We start from the raw sequence: 17,129 nt of genomic DNA on the forward strand, positions 1-17,129 counted from the left end.
TTACTTGTATGAGCATTTGCATACAAGAACCTACTGTTGCACTTTATGACAATAGTGGCACTGTCCTATTAGGGAGGCAAAACTAGTTCCACTGTAGACACAGATCCCAAACTCTTAAATGTACTTGCCTGTTGCTACTAGTTGCACAGATACAACAGCATAACTAGCACATGCTACTCAGTTTGAGCATTCTGTTTCACGAATAAAAAGAATGTCCAGAAATATGATGCCTGTTCCCCACACCTCCCATGTAATGTTTTTGGAGGATATATTATGAAGCCCAAGATCATATTATTTTAAATGCAATGAATTCCATTATACATTCAGTAGATGATGGTTTTGTGTCTCTCTGAAGGACCAGTCTGAAGTTCTGTATGATTTTCTGATTGATCAACGTTACATGCTACAAATACCCAGGCAAATCTCAGAACCACATAACACAGAAAGCCACGAAATTCAAGTTACTGATCTTGTCTGTGGGACCAATTTCAAACAAATAAACTTGATGTTCATTTCTCATTTCAAAAATGTTCAAACTTCAGTTTTAACATGTAAACTTGGGAATTTCCCTTGCTTTAAAACTCCTGGATTATTACAATTGCTTGCCCACCTGATTGGCACTACATCCACAAGCAGCCACTCCCATCCACACTGACACTCAGTTATAGCAGTGTTTACCAACTACAAGATGCACTGCAGAAATTCACCCAGCATCCTTAGACAGCACCTTCCAAACCCATGACCATAGCCAGCTGGAAGAACAAGGGCAGAAAATAAATGGTCACACAACTACTATCACTCTCCTCTGAGTCACTCACCATCCTGATTGGGAGATATATTGCCGATCCTTTTGTCTCAGTGGGTCAAAATTTTGGATTTACCCCCTTTAAAAGCATATGAACTGCAGTGGTTTAAGAAGGGAGATCACCACCAACTTCTCAAGGACAACTAGGGACAGGCAATAAATGCTGGCCCAGCGATGCCCACACTCCATGAGTGAATTTTTTTAAAAAAATTATAAATGTATGAGTTTGCTGGTTCCAAAGTGAGCAAAATCATACCAGTTGTTCAAATAACAAACTAAAATTATGATGATACCTGCTTCTTTGGCCATGTCAGGATAGTCAACATCTTTCAGAGCCCCAGGCTTTTCAAACTGGTGGAAAAGAAATAACAAATTACATTCTTACTAAACTTGAATTGGATCTTACTTAAGGTCCTAATATAGCCATTCGATTGGTTTAAGTGTATTAAAATTACCATTGCTTCTTTATTGCATTTGTGTGCTCTGCAGCTGGACAATAAATGGAGGGAAATAGGTGCCACATCCTTTTAAAGTGTTACGTGAGTGGCACAAGTACAACAGATCTTGTTGGGTCATAGAGTGATACATCACAGAAACAGACCCTTTACATAGAACATAGAAAGGTAGAGCACAGAACAGGCCCTTTGGCCCATGATGCTGTGCCGAGGCTTAATCCTAATGTAACATATAATAACTTAACCTATGCACACCTCAACTCACTGCTATCCACCTGCATGTCCAGCAGTCGCTTAAATGTCCAACTCATCCATGCCAACCAAGCTTCCTAAACTAAACTCGTCACACTCGCCTGCATTTGGCCCATATCTCTCTAAACCTTTCGTATTCATGCACCTATCCAAGTGCCTTTTAAATGTTGTAACTACTATAAAACCTGCACCTAATATTTCCTCTGGCAGTTCATTCCACATTTAAACCACTCTCTGTAAAAAAGTTGTCCCTTGGGTCCATTTTAAATCTTTCTTCCAGCTTAAAATTATGACCCCTAGTTTTGATTTCCCCCAGCCAAGGGAAAAGATCTTTGCTAGCTACCTTAGGTATACCCTTCATGATTTTATAAACCTCTACAAGTGCACCTCTCAACCTCCTACGATCCAGTGCAAAAAGTCCCAGCCTACCCGTGTTGGCGGCTCGGTGGCTCAATAGTTAGCGCTGCTGTCTCACAGCGCCAGGGACCATGGTTCGATTCCAGCCCCAGGTGACTGTCTATGTGGAGTTTGCACATTCTCCCTGTATATGCATGGGTTTCCTCAGAGTGCTCCAGTTTCCACCCACAATCCAAAGATGTGCAGGAGAATTGGCCATATTAAATTGCTCATGGTGTTCAGGGATGTATAGGTTAGGGGTAAATATAGGATAGAGGAATGGGTCTGGGTGGGTTACTCTTTGGAGGGTGGGTATGGACTTGTTGGGCCAAAGGGCCTTGTTCCATACTGTAGGAATTCTATGATTTTATCTATATAACTCAACACTCCAGTCCCTGCAACATCTTCGTTGATGTTTTCAGAACCCTCTCCAATTTACATCCTTCCTATAGCAAGGTGGCCAGAACTGTACACAGTACTCCAAAAGTGACTTCACCAACATCCACTACAATCTCAACATGACGTCCCAACTCCTCTACACAATGATCTAAGAAAATGAAGGCAAGCATGTTAAATACCTTCTTAACCACCCTGTCTACCTCTGAGGCAACTTTCAAAGAACTATGTACCTGAACCCCTTGGTCTCTCCATTTGACAACATTGCACAGGGCCCTACTATGAACTGTATAAGTTTTCTTGGCAATATGATTTTTATCATCTTTAGACTTAGTCACTATTATTCAAGTTATTAAAAGGCCTGACACCACTTTTAAGTTCCACTCCAATGTTACAAAGTCAGCTGCAGAGAATTCTTACATGGGTTCAAGAGCAATATTTTAGTTGTAGTATTATCCTAGTCTAGAAGAAATTGATGGCACCAGTCAAAGGAGGGATGGGGAATGACGAAGTCCTCTCTTATAAACCAACAGTGGACAAGCTATTTTTACACTCATAGACAAGAAGTCAAAGCATCTGGTTGTAGTATTCCACTGTGTTTCGCTAAGAAACATTAGAAATAGTGAGGTCAGTAGGCAAACACTCCCAATGACTGGAATCATGCTCAACACATCGGAATTTGATCATGATTGTCAAGGGACTTCATTACAGTTCTAGAAAATGTCTTCAGTGCAGACATCTTCAGATTTGTCTTGAACAGAACTCCCTGGCATAAAGTCAGGAGTGGAATTGTTCATTTGTAATTCTAGTATTTGATTCCATTGATATGATTTGGGATAACGAACCAGCTCATACCAAGCTATAATAGAATCTTGTCATAAAAACAATACAGAAGCTGGGTATGTTGTGACAAATGGTTCATGTCCGGAACCCTCAAAGCCTTTCCACAATCCACAAGTACAATTCAGAGTTATTAATCCTCAGGATGTATGCACCTGCAAGAGTCAAGAAATTTGTCATCATCCTGGTCTGACTTGTTCACTTGATTGGTGCTACTACCTATAGTCTGATGACCAGACCCTTACTTACATTACACAGAGGCTACAATATGTGCAATCTACAGGTTGCCCTGCAAGAACACAAGGACTATTGCCAAAAACACTTTTTTGCCTTCCCCTGAAGATTTAAAAAAAAAAGGCATGGCAAGCAAGGAAAGCATCCTCCAAGCCAAGCAATACGCAATTTTGGAACTTCTCAGAATAATTCCCACCTACAGGGTGCAGTAACTGGATCAATTCTATAAACAAGCAGCAACATTGAGAGGAAAGGGGCTAACAAGCAATTTCAACTGTGCCAAAACTCAGCAGTTAATCGCTAAGTCCATCACACACGATTAATTGCTAAGTAATATCATGCCATACACATGGTCTCACAATAGGACTCCCAAATCTCAGGATTTTCTTTACTGCATAGGTAGCTTCACAAGACATGTCAGATAAAGAACATCACACTAAGTGGTGCCAATTTGTAATCAGATGCAGATACAATTCACACAGGACCAATTTCTACAGAGTAAACAAGAAGCTTTCAGGTGGATACACATTTTCCTGTTTGCTCTGCAGACATCTGCATGGTACTTAGGTGCATTTAAACATGCAGACTGCAGACTTGCCTAGAAAGCGGAACAGTCAATAAGAGACTTCCTTAGATTACATCAGCGAACTCAACGAATAAGTTACAGCTGAAGTAATTTTTTGTCAAGGTTCTTGGCCAAGTATTTCTTTGCAGAATACAGATTAACAACTGCATATGCACATTAACGCATCAAGCTTGAAAGGGAGAAGAGTGGTGCTAAGACTGATACTTTGCATTTAAATAAGGCTAACTGTGTGGATATGACAGCTGAGCTAACTAATATGAACTAGGATATTAGGCTAGGAGGTAGAACATTGAAAAAGAGAGGTAGACATTTTAAGGGATCTTTATTCAGAATTAGTACTTTCCCTGATAAATAATATTTCCAAGGAGAGGACCCACTACCAAATTCTTTAGGGAAAAGCATCACCTTATAAGGGATAAGCAAATAATGCCACAAAAATAATGAGTAGTCAGAGTACAAAAATGATTGAGAATGGCTAAAAGGTTAATCAGACCAAATAAATTACAGCACGAGAGGAAGCAAGCTAGAAATGTAAAATCAGACAGCAAGAGTTTTTCTAAACATCTAAAAAGGAAGAAGTAAAGTAAGTGTTTATCCTCGGGAGGATGAGGATGGGGGAGTCAATAATAGACAATAAAGAAATTGCAGATGCAATGAATAAATATTTTGCATCTGTCTTTAGTATACAGGATACAAACATAATGTCCCAGTAATAACTGTAAACCAGGAAGTTGAAATTATAAACACTTAGAAAGTGGCATTGTACCAGCTAATGGAGTTGCAGTTTGATAAATCTGTGGGCCTGTGAGATCCTAAAATCATAAAAGATGTGGCTAATCAGGATTAGATGATCAGGATTTAATTTTACAAAAGGCATTTCATTTTGGAACTGTCCCTTAAGACTGAAAAGTGACACATATAAGCCTTTTATTCAAGAAGGGAGAGGGGCAGGAAACTATAGGCTAGTAAGCTTTGCATTATTTTTTAATTGAATCTCTACAGTGTGGAAGTAGGCCATTCAGCTCATCCTGAACCTCTGAAGAGCATCCCAGCCAGACCCACCCCCCCTACCCTATAACACGATATCTCCCATGGCTAACCGACTAGCCTGCACATCCCGGGACACTATGGACAATTCAGTATGGCTAATCCACCTAATCTGCACATCTTTGGACAGAGTGAGGAAACCAAAGCACCCAAAGGAATCCCACACGGACAGTCATATGAGGCTGGATTCAAACCCAGGTCTCTGGCACTGTGAGGCAGCAGTGCTAACCAGGGAGTCACTGTGCCACACATCTATTGTGAGGAAAGTGTTAGAGTCAAGCATTAAGGAGGTTATAACTGGCCACTAAGTAGTTAATTGGGCAGAATCAGCATGATTTAGTGAAAGGGAAATTTATTTATTTTCTTTGAAAGAATAATCATATTGTGAAAAAAAGGGAAGCATGTTGATGAACTGAAGTTGGATTTTGAGAAGGCATTTGACAAGATTATTGCACGAAGTATGAAATCATAGCTTAGGGAGTAACATACAGACATTGATAAAAATTGGTGGGTGGGAAAGAAACAGAAAGTATGCATACATGGATTTTTTTGGGATTGGCAAGATATAATGAGTAGTCCTGCAGAAGCATATGTTGGGCCCTCAACATTTTTACAATTTAGATTATTTCTTTAACTGAGGCAATCGAAGGCATGATGGCTAAATTTGCAGTTGACACAATGATAAGTGGAAAGTATGTTCTGAAGATAATATAAGAACACAAAAACAATATAAATAGGTTAGGTGAGTGGACAAATATCTAGCAGATTCAGTATAATATTAGAAAATGTGAAGTTGTACACTTTTGGCAAAAAGAGTAAAAAAAAACAGAATATTATTTATTTGGACAACAACTACAAAGTTCCTCTGAGAACAGGAATTTGGGTGTTCTGATAAATGAATCACAAAATGTTAGTATGCAGTGATTAATGAAATTCTGTCCATTATTAAGAGAGGAATTGAACATAAAGGATGCAATTATAAATTGCTGTCTCAGGCTTGCAGCAGTGCTCCAGCAAAATGCAGCACAAGCTGGAAGAACAGCATCTCATTTTCTCCTTGGGAACCCTGCAACCTTCAAAACAGAAATGTTTTTATTACAAATAGTGATGGCTTGATGATTGCTCAAAATCTAACTTTAATATTCCAGATTTTCATTAAAATTCAAATTTCACCATCTGCCGTTTTGGGATTCGAACACATGCCCTAGAAAAGTAACCTAGGATTGTGGATTACTAGTCCAATAAATTACCATGACAATACTACTTCCCCACAGATTCTTGTTAGGCAAAGAAATCAAAGACTATCAGGATAGATTGAAAAGTGGAATTCAGATTGCAAACTGATCAGTCGTGATCTTATTGAATTGCAGTGTAGGCTTGAAGGATCAAATGGCATAATACTGCACCTATTATGCATGTTTATTCATACATATTTCACAAAATTGATGAAGCTAATGTTTCCCAAATCAAGCACTGCAAAAGAATATTCTTGTCGGAACTTGTATCATGTAGAATGAACTGCCAGAGGAAGTGGTGGAGACTGATACAATTACATTGTTTAAAAGGCATCTGGATGAGTATATGAATAAGTTTAGAGGGATATGGGCCAAATGCTGGCAAATGGGACTAGATTTATTTAGGATAGTTGGTCAGCATGGATGAGTTGGACTGAGGGGTCTGCATCCATGCTATACATCTCTAAGACTCTAAATATCCAATTTCTAACCTGGACTAAGAAAACTAAGTTGGGAGCAAGTGCTAATCATAACTAAATGGAACACAAAGTTGGCTACTTGGAAATTTACTGTTTCACTTTTAATTCTCCCTTATGATCAGGCTGGGTTTGAGCCGTTTCTTTCTAATGCAGGGAAACAAAACAGAGTTTTAGCTGCTGTACATATAACAAGAATAAATGGACTAACTTGTTACAAACTAAAAACCTTCCCAACAGCAACTAGATAGGGCTAAGTTCACAGAGCACCATCAGTCAATCACTGAGAAGTCCCAAGCCACCTTCTGCTGCCTGGAAGTGTTTCATTATTTATGTGGTGTGAGAGGTTGTAGCCCATTTCCCTAAAAGAAGGGGATGCACCTCATACTCTTTGGCCACATGATGCCAGTAAAACAGACATCCTTTTTGTAACACTAACCCTGGGTAGAAGCAGACTATAGTTAACTCTGTGTCCAGGAATCCTAAAAGATGGAGCACAGTGTTTACCAGTATACTTGAGGCCTTCACAAACAATGGAGACCAGAGGGACTGCAGTGTTTCACCAACCTCTAGAATGACAATTTAATTTGAAATAAACAGAAAATGCTGGAAACAAAAGAAACCTCAGCATTTATGTAGGAACAGAAAACATTTCCAGTCTGTGGCCTCTCACCAGAACTAATCTGATTTGCTAAATTTCATTTTTTATTGTTTCTCTTACTGTTTATTCATGATAAAAGTCAAATTTAAACAGATGCATCACGTAGATTTGTTCCCAAAAGGGTTTTCGCAAAGAGTTCTGGCCTACTAGAAACCAAATAAAAGCAAATATATGGTCGTACACAAAACGTCAATCTGTTGAGCTTTTTTTTAGAAAAACAACTTTTCATACAACAAATATGATATCAATAGTTTGCCCCTTGATTTATGTGGGCAGCAGGGCTGCCATAATACAAGTTGTATAATACTAAATGACATTTGTTTTGACAGACCCTGACATGGGATCCAATGTGCAACTTACAGTATGTGTGTGGCGGTGATTTAATCACTGACCAAGGGAGCTGCAAGCCCAAGGTGCTTGTGTAACACAGTAACCATTCTGGATACATTTAAAGAGCTGCAAAAGGCCCCTGTCTGTTACAGGAGAGTAAGCCACTGATGTCAGTCACTTCCCTGCAACAGCAAGATCAACCCTCACCCGGACACAAAACTAACTTCGCTGTGGCTATAAATGGAGCGAATGTACCCCATAGATAGAGAGATGAATAGATACCTTAGTCATTCCCACTCCCACCACAAACACCCTGTTCTTGGAGTTTGCCATGATTCTCAGAGGCAGACCTTCAGCCGGAACAATGCTCACTGTCAGAAACCACTGCTCTTTAAAGCTGTACATACACCAAACCACCATCTGGAAACATGCCAGTCTCATGCACCTCTCTCAACGCATACTTCACCAGTGGTTGCTTCCCTGTCATTGTCTCCGTTTTTTTAAAGTAAAATCTGTCCCATTTTAAATTTCGGGTGTGCAGCTGTAATCCTGGTGCTCGATCCTCTGCATGTTGACTGCTTGAACTGGATAAAAAGCTGACTGAATGGATTTTAGTTGCCTAGTTAGTGATTACAGCATTAGATGAACGTTACGTTTTTTTAGTTTAGTTTGATTACGAAGGAGGTAAATAAGACACATTTCTACAAAATTTATTATTTTTCAAAAAATACGTTGGAATACGCTTCTGCTTTATTTGTCTGCCATCTACTGGGGGACATCGGTAATGATCTTTCCCTGAATTCCTGCTCAGGATGGAGCAGAGAAGATAGTGGAGGTGATTATTCCTGCCCTGTCCCTGGTGCAAAATTCGCATCGGGGAGGAGCAAATGATTTGGATATGAACATTGGAGGTATTGTTCGTAAGTTTGCAGATGACACCAAAATTGGAGGTGTAGTGGACAACGGAGAAGGTTACCTCAGAGTACAACGGGGTCTTGATCAGATAGGCCAATGGGCTGAGGAGTGGCCGATGTAGTTTAATTTAGATAAATGTGAGGTGCTGTATTTTGGAAAGGCAAATCAAAACAGGACTTATACACTTAATGGTAAAGTCCTGGGGATTGTGGCTGAACAAAGAGACCTTGGAGTGCAGGTTCATAGTTCCTTGAAAGTGAAGTTGCACATAGATAAGATAGTGAAGAAGGTATTTGGTATGCTTTCCTTTATTGGTCAGAGCATTGAGTATAGCAGTTGGAAGGTCATGTTGCAGCTGTATAGGACATTGGTTAGGCCACTTTTGGAATATTGTGTTCAATTCTGGTCTCCCTCCTATCGAAGGATGTTGTGAAATTTGAAACGGTTCAGAAAAGATTTACAAGGATGCTGCCAGGGTTGGAGGGTTTGAGATATAGGGAGAAGCTAAATAGGCTAGGCTGTTTTCCCTGGAGTGCTGAAGGCTGAGGGGTGATGTTACAGAGGTTTGCAAAGTCATGATAAAATCATAGAATAAATAGACAGTGTATGGAATGAGCTGTCGGAGGAAGTGGTGGAGACTGGTACAATTACAATATTTAAAAGGCAATTGGATTGTTATATGAATAGGAAGGGTTTGGAGGGATATCGGCAAAGTGCTGGCAAATGTGAATAGATTAGTTGAGGATATCTGGTCGGATGGATGAGTTGGATCGAAGGGTCTGTTTCCGTGATGTATATCTCTATGACTCGATGACTCTAATTAAGACAGGACTCAACTATTTTAATGATCTTTTTGCTCACACACACATCCAAATTTCTTTCAAATGTTGTAATTGTACCAGTCTCTACCACATTTTCTGGCAGCCTATTTCACGCACTGAATGTCATCTAAAACTCTGCTGTATATATTCTATACTTCAAAATTCTCGGTTCCCTGTCACCAATAAGTCTATGAGACAAATGTTGGAAAATGGGGCTAGAGTAGATAGTAGTTGATGATGAGAATGGACCTGATGGGCTTAAGGGCCCTTTTCCCATGCCATAAAACTGATTAAAAACAAACTATATCCTGTTTGGTCATCATTCCCACCTTTTTTACCCATACTGAACTCGTACCTCCTAAGGATGTATTTATTTTGGCATACTTATTAATCATGGTATCACTACTTGTATAACCTCTTTCAACTCTGGATCTCTTCTATACCTTCTAGAACCTACTCCGATTTGGTGAATTCATAGTACTGTGCATTCTTCGTCCTTTGGAAAATCTTTGTTGGAAAAAGCCTGCAGCTGTTCCACTTTATGTTTTGGACCCTAAACCTGTGCCTTACCTTCTAGAACCTACTCAAAACCCACCACTTTCGGCTAACCTTCAATCATCTCTCCTAATACCTTCTTTTGGATACTTTTTCTTCGGTTTCTTTATGAGGTCCTTTGTGATTTTTATTTACATTGACACTGTCAATAGAATCACACTCCAGCATGAGTCATCATGTTTTGGAGAGGTGGATTGAAAATCAGTGTGTAATAAGAGTGCATAAGGAACTGCTGAATGAGTAGCAATAAAACTGACAATTTTTGACAGTATCAACAATATCCAGCAGGAGATAAAACTAAATTTCAATATTTTCTCACTTAGAGCATCTTAGGTCATTAACATTTAATACAATACAAGATAGTGGTTTGGCAGGACAAAACTTGTGGTGTGCAGAAGAAATACACATTTTGTCGAAGCTTTTTGTTCTGTACTCATCAAAACAAAGAGTCATAGTTACAGAGATGTACAGCATGGAACCAGATCCTTCAGTCCAACTTGACTATGCTGACGACATATTTTAAATTAATCTAGACCCAATTGCCAGTATTTGGCCCATATCCCTCTAAAACCTTCATTTTCATACACACATCCAGATTCCTTTCAAATGTTGTAATTGTACCAGCCTCTACCACTGTCTCTGGCAGCATATTCCATAAACACACCACCCTCTGCATGAAAAAGTTGTCCCTTAGGTCCCATTTAAATCATTCCTCTCTTACCTAAACCTAGGCCCTCTAGTCTTGGGCTCCCCTATCCTGGGGAAAAAGACCTTGACTACTCACCCTATCCATGCCCCTCATAATTTTATGAACTTGCAATTTGCAAGAAATATCAAAATAAAACAAAACAACCTTTTTGTACTGAATAAGAAGAGAGTACTGGTTGGCTAGCAAATGGACTCTGATTTGTAAAGGTTTTGCCATTGAGAATGCACCAGTCAGGTGACAATTAACTGCTAAGCTTTGTTTAAATTTTAAGTCAGACAGTTGACTCTGGTCAACGCATTCCCCTGAGATATAAACCAGAGAATGGATGTCATCTGTCTTGCTGAGTTGAAATATGTACACTTTGTGTATGTCTTCTTTCCATGTGCAAAGAACAGTATCCTGCATATTAATTGTGTCATAACAAAGTATATGAACTACTATATAGTTCACAAATGTGCCATACTGTGAGCCCAGATGATAATCTTAAATTGGTTGTCAGCATAATTCTCAGCTCACTCGGAATTATTTAGCAAAATGTTGTCCAACTGTAGAATCTAATGTAGGACACTATGTTTTGACGTTTGCAAGCATTGGCTGATTGGGTATGCCCATTATATTGTTTGTTGTAAAAGGCAAAGGGATTTATTGTTTGATATGACCTACCAGTTTGATATGACCTACCAGTCTTTGGGCTATACTTGGTATCACACTGGCATTGAATTTTAAATGCCACATTCTTCATTTGTGTAATAAGCAGAACCTATTTTTGGCTTTAAGGCAGCATCCTGTTAGTGACAAACACTACTAGTATTGCTACTGTGTGTCTGTTTGTTTTAGCATTTATAAATGTATAGATTTATATTTTCATGTATGATTAAATATTTTCATATTTAATTATGAAGCTTTATCGTGTTATAATATGAGGTTTATAAGATTGTTGTGTTTGGATGATATATTTAATTTAAAGCAAAATAGAGGGGTCATTTGCCCTGTTCTGATGTCTACCTGACAGAAAGCTTGAATGATTTGATCATTAGAGATCAAAGGAATTCCAGATTGTTTTTCTTGGGAAGAAGGATTTTTACACTTGGGGAAAATAACAGTAGCCTAGGTGTGCTAACAGTGGATAGAATGTGAGTCATCAAACTCAGGATAATTGTTAATGATATTCCAAACAGTTGTACTTTAAATTGTCCATTTATTTCCAAGGTAGAAAAGTGGGCTTTTAAGGAGAGCTATTTTTTACCTGGATACATGATATATGCAATTCACCTTGCCATCAGATATAGATGGGAAAGGAAGGGTCTTTCTGAAAACTCACAGGTATGGTTAGTTTGTTAGGATTCAAAAGAGGAAGGTCAGCAATGATTAGCAAGATGCCTTGTTCAGTCATGCAGGAATGGGGTAGAACTCAAACTTTGATTGAAAACACTGCATTCATAAAGAGTAAAATATCAGGTTGGAAGATTTATCTAATTTGTGCTAGAGGAACAATCTCTCAGGAAAATACCTCACTAAGAAAGACAGTTCTGAGTTTAAAAGTTCGCAGGTTGAGAAAGGAAAGGAACAGAAAATAAGTTTGTGAGAACTTCGGACTGGCTCCCAGAGAATTGAAGGCCTGCCTAAAGGTCCCTGTAAATTATCTCTGTTGAGTGTGTTTCTGGTGTACTAAGAGAAAATTAAATAAAAATAGTAAATAAAAACCTGAAAGAATGGTGGGTGTTGTTCCAAGGGAAGGTCACCAAACCTAAACGTTAATTTCTCTTCATAGATGCTGTCAGATTTGCTGAGTTTTTCCAGCAAACTCTGATTTTGTTTCTGATTTACAGGGTCTGCAGTCCTTTCAACTTTTATTTTGTATTTATCTTACTGCCAGATCTCTTCTTGGCATGGCCAACCTGAAGAAATTCTGCTCCTTCCTCCAAAGGGATTTTCATTCCAATCTTTTTCTTGTCCACTGACATTAAACTCACTGTCACTCCTGGTGTTTGACCAGATATTTGCTAAAACTTATTTCCACAGCCACATCATATTCCTCAGTGACTGCCTCCAGCTCAGACTCACACCATGTATATTCCAATTCATGTTTCCTCCCTTGTGCTTTTAATCAACCCAGGATCACAGGAATCTTTGTCACGTTCTACATTCCACAGACAGCTGCTCTTGCTGCACCCCTGAGATCCACACTCAGTGCCATGCAGCATCACATAAACCCTCTCAACAGCTGTCTCCATCAACATTGCATCACACTGGCACAGGGTTGCACAGTTCCACTTCATCCTCTGGATCATTTACCGTGCTAATGAGAATCTTTTTCTTTTCCTTTCAGACATCAAGGCACGCAAGATGCAACAACTCAGAAACATCCATGGCCCTTTGGAACCTTCCTCCCCCTCCCCTTCCATCTGACTCCATCCCCTCTCCCAACCCCCACCTCTTCCTGTCAGGTAATCACAGTCCATCCTAAACTTCCACTCTCCGATACTGAACCTTCTGTACTTAGCAAAGGTCTCTGTTTTATCTCTTTGTATCCCCACCTTACTGAATTTTGAGCACAATATTGGTCACCTGAATTTCTCTGCACCCCCCACTCATTCCAACCTGTTTCTCTCCAACCTGACTACACTCTGTATACTTTGATCCAACCCTGATTTTGTTATTAAGCCTGTCAATAAAGGTAGTGCCATTGTAGTCTGGTGTTCTGACCTTTACATTGCAGAGGCTAAGTGCCAGTTTGCAGATTCTTCCTCCTATCTCCTCCTGAACTATGACCCCATCAAAGCACATCAAGCCTTTTTCTCTACTACAGTCATTGACTGCATTTCATCTGGTGACCCTGCCTCGACTGTCTCCAAGCTGATAGTCCCTCCTGCCCTGTATAGCTCACTTCTACCCTCTTCTCAAAATCCACAAACAGACCCTTTGTTTCTGGTTGCCCCTGCCCCACAGAACTCACCTTTTCCTACCTTGACACACTCCTTTCTCCCCGGTCCAGTCCCTGCCTACTTATATCCACAATTCATCCAAGACTTTATGCTAGATTCGGAATTTCCAGTTTGCATTCTCCAGCCACCTCTTCTTTAACATGGCCGTGCAATCCCGTTACACGCCCGGCCCCCACCAGGATGGTCTCAGGCCTCTCCGCTTCTTCCTGAAACAAAGGCCTGAACCGTCCCCCCCACCACCATCCTCCTCCACTTGGCCAAGCTCAACTTCACACTTAACAACTTCTCTTTTACAAAACAAAGTATTTATTTAATAATACATTTGAACAATCAATAGCATTTAGGTAGACATAATATTTTGAGGAGAAAGTGAGGACTGCAGATGCTGGAGATCAGAGCTGAAAATGTGTTGCTGGAAAAGCGCAGCAGGTCAGGCAACATCCAAGGAACAGGAGAATTGACGTTTCAGGCATAAGCCCTTCTTCAGGAAAGGGCTTATGCCTGAAACGTCGATTCTCCTGTTCCTTGGATGCTGCCTGACCTGCTGCGCTTTTCCAGCAACAACATTTTCAGCTCATACACCATATTTTGGCAAGGCAATTCTAATATTTGACCAAGCTATAGTGAAGGAATGGCAATATAGTTCTAAGTTATGATGGTATGTGGTACAGAGAGAATGTTGCAAATGATGGTACTCCAATTACATCTGTTGCCCTTCTCCTTCTATGCAGTAGTGGTCAGAGTTTTGGGACATTGTGCAGAGCATCTTGTAGATGGTACACACTGCTGCTACTATGGCCATGTGGTGGGGGAAGTGAATGTTTAAAATTGTCAACAGGGTGCCAGTCAAATGAATTGCTTGTGGTATTAATCTTTTGATGATGTTAGAATTACACTCATCTATGTGAGTGGCGAATATTCCATCACACACCTGATTAATGCCTTGTCGTTTGTGAGTGGGCTTCAGAGAGTCTCTGAATTCCCAGCTTCTGACCTTCTCTTGTAGTCACAGTTTTGATCAGTTTCTTGTCAATGGTAATCCTCAAGATGTTGATGTTCGTTTGCCAGTTTTACAATTCTGGCCCCTTAAGCATCTTTTATTTTTGTTTGATTCAAGCTTTGGCATCAGGTGACAGGATCTGAACCCTTGAAGTTTCTCTGCAAATATGTCCACCTTTCCTCATTCATTACAATACTGCGACCTATTGACTAATGTTTTTGGTCAGCAGTCCTAATATTTCTTTATATAGCTCATTCCTCCTGCAAAGCATATTGGGACTTGTTAAAATATTAATGTAGTTCCTCAAATTCAAGTTATTTTTGTTGGTGCTGTGGGGCAGGGTAAACTTTGGAGATGTGAATTTTGAAAGGGCTACCTAATCAGAGGAACATTCTGGCAAAAACGTATTGTGGAAGGCTGTCTAGTGCAAAAGTACTGTTATGAGTGGGAGTGGGTGCAGATATGACTAATAGAAAGGTGAAGTCATCACTGGGAGCTGGCCGAAGTTGATGTTGAAGCATAGGTGCATATTCTAGAAATAATTACGTATTATTAATAGAAAGATAGCTTAAAACATAAATTCTCGGTAGAGTTAAACTCCAGTTATAAGTAAAATGACTTGAGTGGGTCATGAAGACTGGAAGTCTGCTCAGAGCCAAGTTTAAAGTCTGTCTGAACATTCGGGGTAGGTGGACTGGTGTTAATGAAATACCCTCCAGTGATACAAGCACAGCTGTAGGTATGATTCCGATCCATGCCACTTTAAATATTAAAAAATACGACTGTAATGCTACCTAGGTGAAAGTAGAATAGTGGTACACAAACAGATAGATCTTAGTATGCCAGAGTGGGTGGGGGGGGGGGGGGGGGGGGGGGGGGGGGGGGGGGGGGGGGGGGGGGGGGGGGGGGGTGAATACCTGATAGTGGGGCTATATAGGTGAAAATGGGTTTCTGTGCTTAAAGCAGTCCACGTGGTGACACGGCCTGTTGTGTGGGATGGGTAAAAGATGTGGAAAATGGTGTTCAGGTCCAAAAATGATTGAACTTGACATTGAGTCCTGATGGTTGCAGGGTTCCCAAGCAAAAAATGAGGTGCTGTATTTCCAGCTTGAGCTGAGCTTTTCTGGAGCATTACAGCAGGCCTGAGATAGTAATAACTGCATGGAAAGTGCAGTGGGGATGTGGGGTGGGTGTTAGGAGTGGACCAAGGTGTCCTGGAAGGCACAGTTCCTTAAAATGCTGATAGAGAAAAGGAGGTGAATATGTGTCTTGTTGGTGGCATCCCACTGGAGGTGATGGAAATGGAGGCTTATCGTGCTTTCTGCACGGATACTGGTGGGTAGAGAATAAGGAACAGAGTTGTAGGAGAGAAGAAATGAGGTGAGGGCAGAAGTGCTGGAAATGTGTCGGAAAGGGTCGAAAAACTGTAAAACACAAGCTTATTGCAGCCACCTCCAACGTAGTGACATTGACTGTCTCAAAGATGGCGATGCCAGCCGCTCCTTCACCGCCAAATAGTCACAGTCGCTAGTTAGCATGCGCGTGGATCGTGAGGTATGTTGGGTAGAGGGAATCTAACAGCAATGGCGGAGAAGCAGAAACACGATGGTCGGGTCAAAATCGGTCATTATATCCTGGGCGACACTCTGGGGGTTGGCACTTTCGGCAAAGTGAAGAGTTAAGTGTTTCATAATAGATCTAAAACACTTCCGGTTTAAGATGCGTCCCGCTTTCCGATAATCTATTATTGATAAATAAATTTAAGTGACGGCCTGTACACAGTCTCCACCCCCCCACCCCCACCGTCACCGTCTCCACCCCCCCCCACCGTCACCGTCTCCACCCCCCCCACCCCCACCGTCACCGTCTCCATCCCCCACCCCCACCGTCACCGTCTCCATCCCCCCCACCCCCACCGTCACCGTCTCCACCCCCCCACCCCCACCGTCACCGTCTCCACCCCCCCACCCCCACCGTCACCGTCTCCATCCCCCCCACCCCCACCGTCACTGTCTCCATCCCCCACCCCCACCGTCACCGTCTCCATCCCCCACCCCCACCGTCACTGTCTCCATCCCCCCCACCCCCACCGTCACCGTCTCCACCCCCCCACCCCCACCGTCACTGTCTCCATCCCTCACCCCCACCGTCACCGTCTCCATCCCCCACCCCCACCGTCACCGTCTCCATCCCCCACCCCCACCGTCACTGTCTCCATCCCCCCCCACCCCCACCGTCACCGTCTCCATCCCCCCCACCCCCACCGTCACTGTCTCCATCCCCCCCACCCCCACCGTCATCGTCTCCATCCCCCACCCCCACCGTCATCGTCTCCATCCCCCACCCCCACCGTCACCGTCTCCACCCCCCCACCCCCACCGTCACCGTCTCCACCCCCCCCACCGTCACCGTCTCCACCCCCCCCACCCCCACCGTCACCGTCTCCACCCCCCCACCCCCACCGTCACTGT

General features: G+C 41.6%; 2 protein-coding genes across 6 annotated transcripts in view; one reads left to right on the forward strand and one right to left on the reverse strand.

Annotated features, from left to right (window-relative positions):
- Positions 1–8,216, reverse strand: part of scp2a (sterol carrier protein 2a) — an 81,620-nt gene extending 73,404 nt beyond the window's left edge. Inside the window, exons 1-2 of one of the 4 annotated variants that reach the window (XM_072574189.1) lie at positions 8,159–8,216; positions 1,099–1,156 (exon numbers count right to left, since the gene is read on the reverse strand). In XM_072574189.1, the coding sequence (XP_072430290.1) occupies positions 1,099–1,156; positions 8,159–8,200 (100 nt within the window). In that variant the 5' untranslated portion in view covers positions 8,201–8,216. The other 3 variants (XM_072574190.1, XM_072574188.1, XM_072574192.1) reach the window with 3 other exon arrangements.
- An 8,015-nt stretch (positions 8,217–16,231) lies between these two features.
- prkaa2 (protein kinase, AMP-activated, alpha 2 catalytic subunit) overlaps positions 16,232–17,129 on the forward strand; it is a 34,164-nt gene continuing 33,266 nt past the window's right edge. For both annotated transcript variants that reach the window (XM_072574194.1, XM_072574195.1), the window contains exon 1: positions 16,232–16,335. In XM_072574194.1, coding sequence (XP_072430295.1) covers positions 16,242–16,335 — 94 coding nt within the window. In that variant the 5' untranslated portion in view covers positions 16,232–16,241. The remainder of the gene's footprint in view (positions 16,336–17,129) is intronic.

Source organism: Chiloscyllium punctatum, chromosome 7 (genome assembly GCF_047496795.1).
Source record: "Chiloscyllium punctatum isolate Juve2018m chromosome 7, sChiPun1.3, whole genome shotgun sequence".
NCBI lineage: Eukaryota > Metazoa > Chordata > Chondrichthyes > Orectolobiformes > Hemiscylliidae > Chiloscyllium > Chiloscyllium punctatum.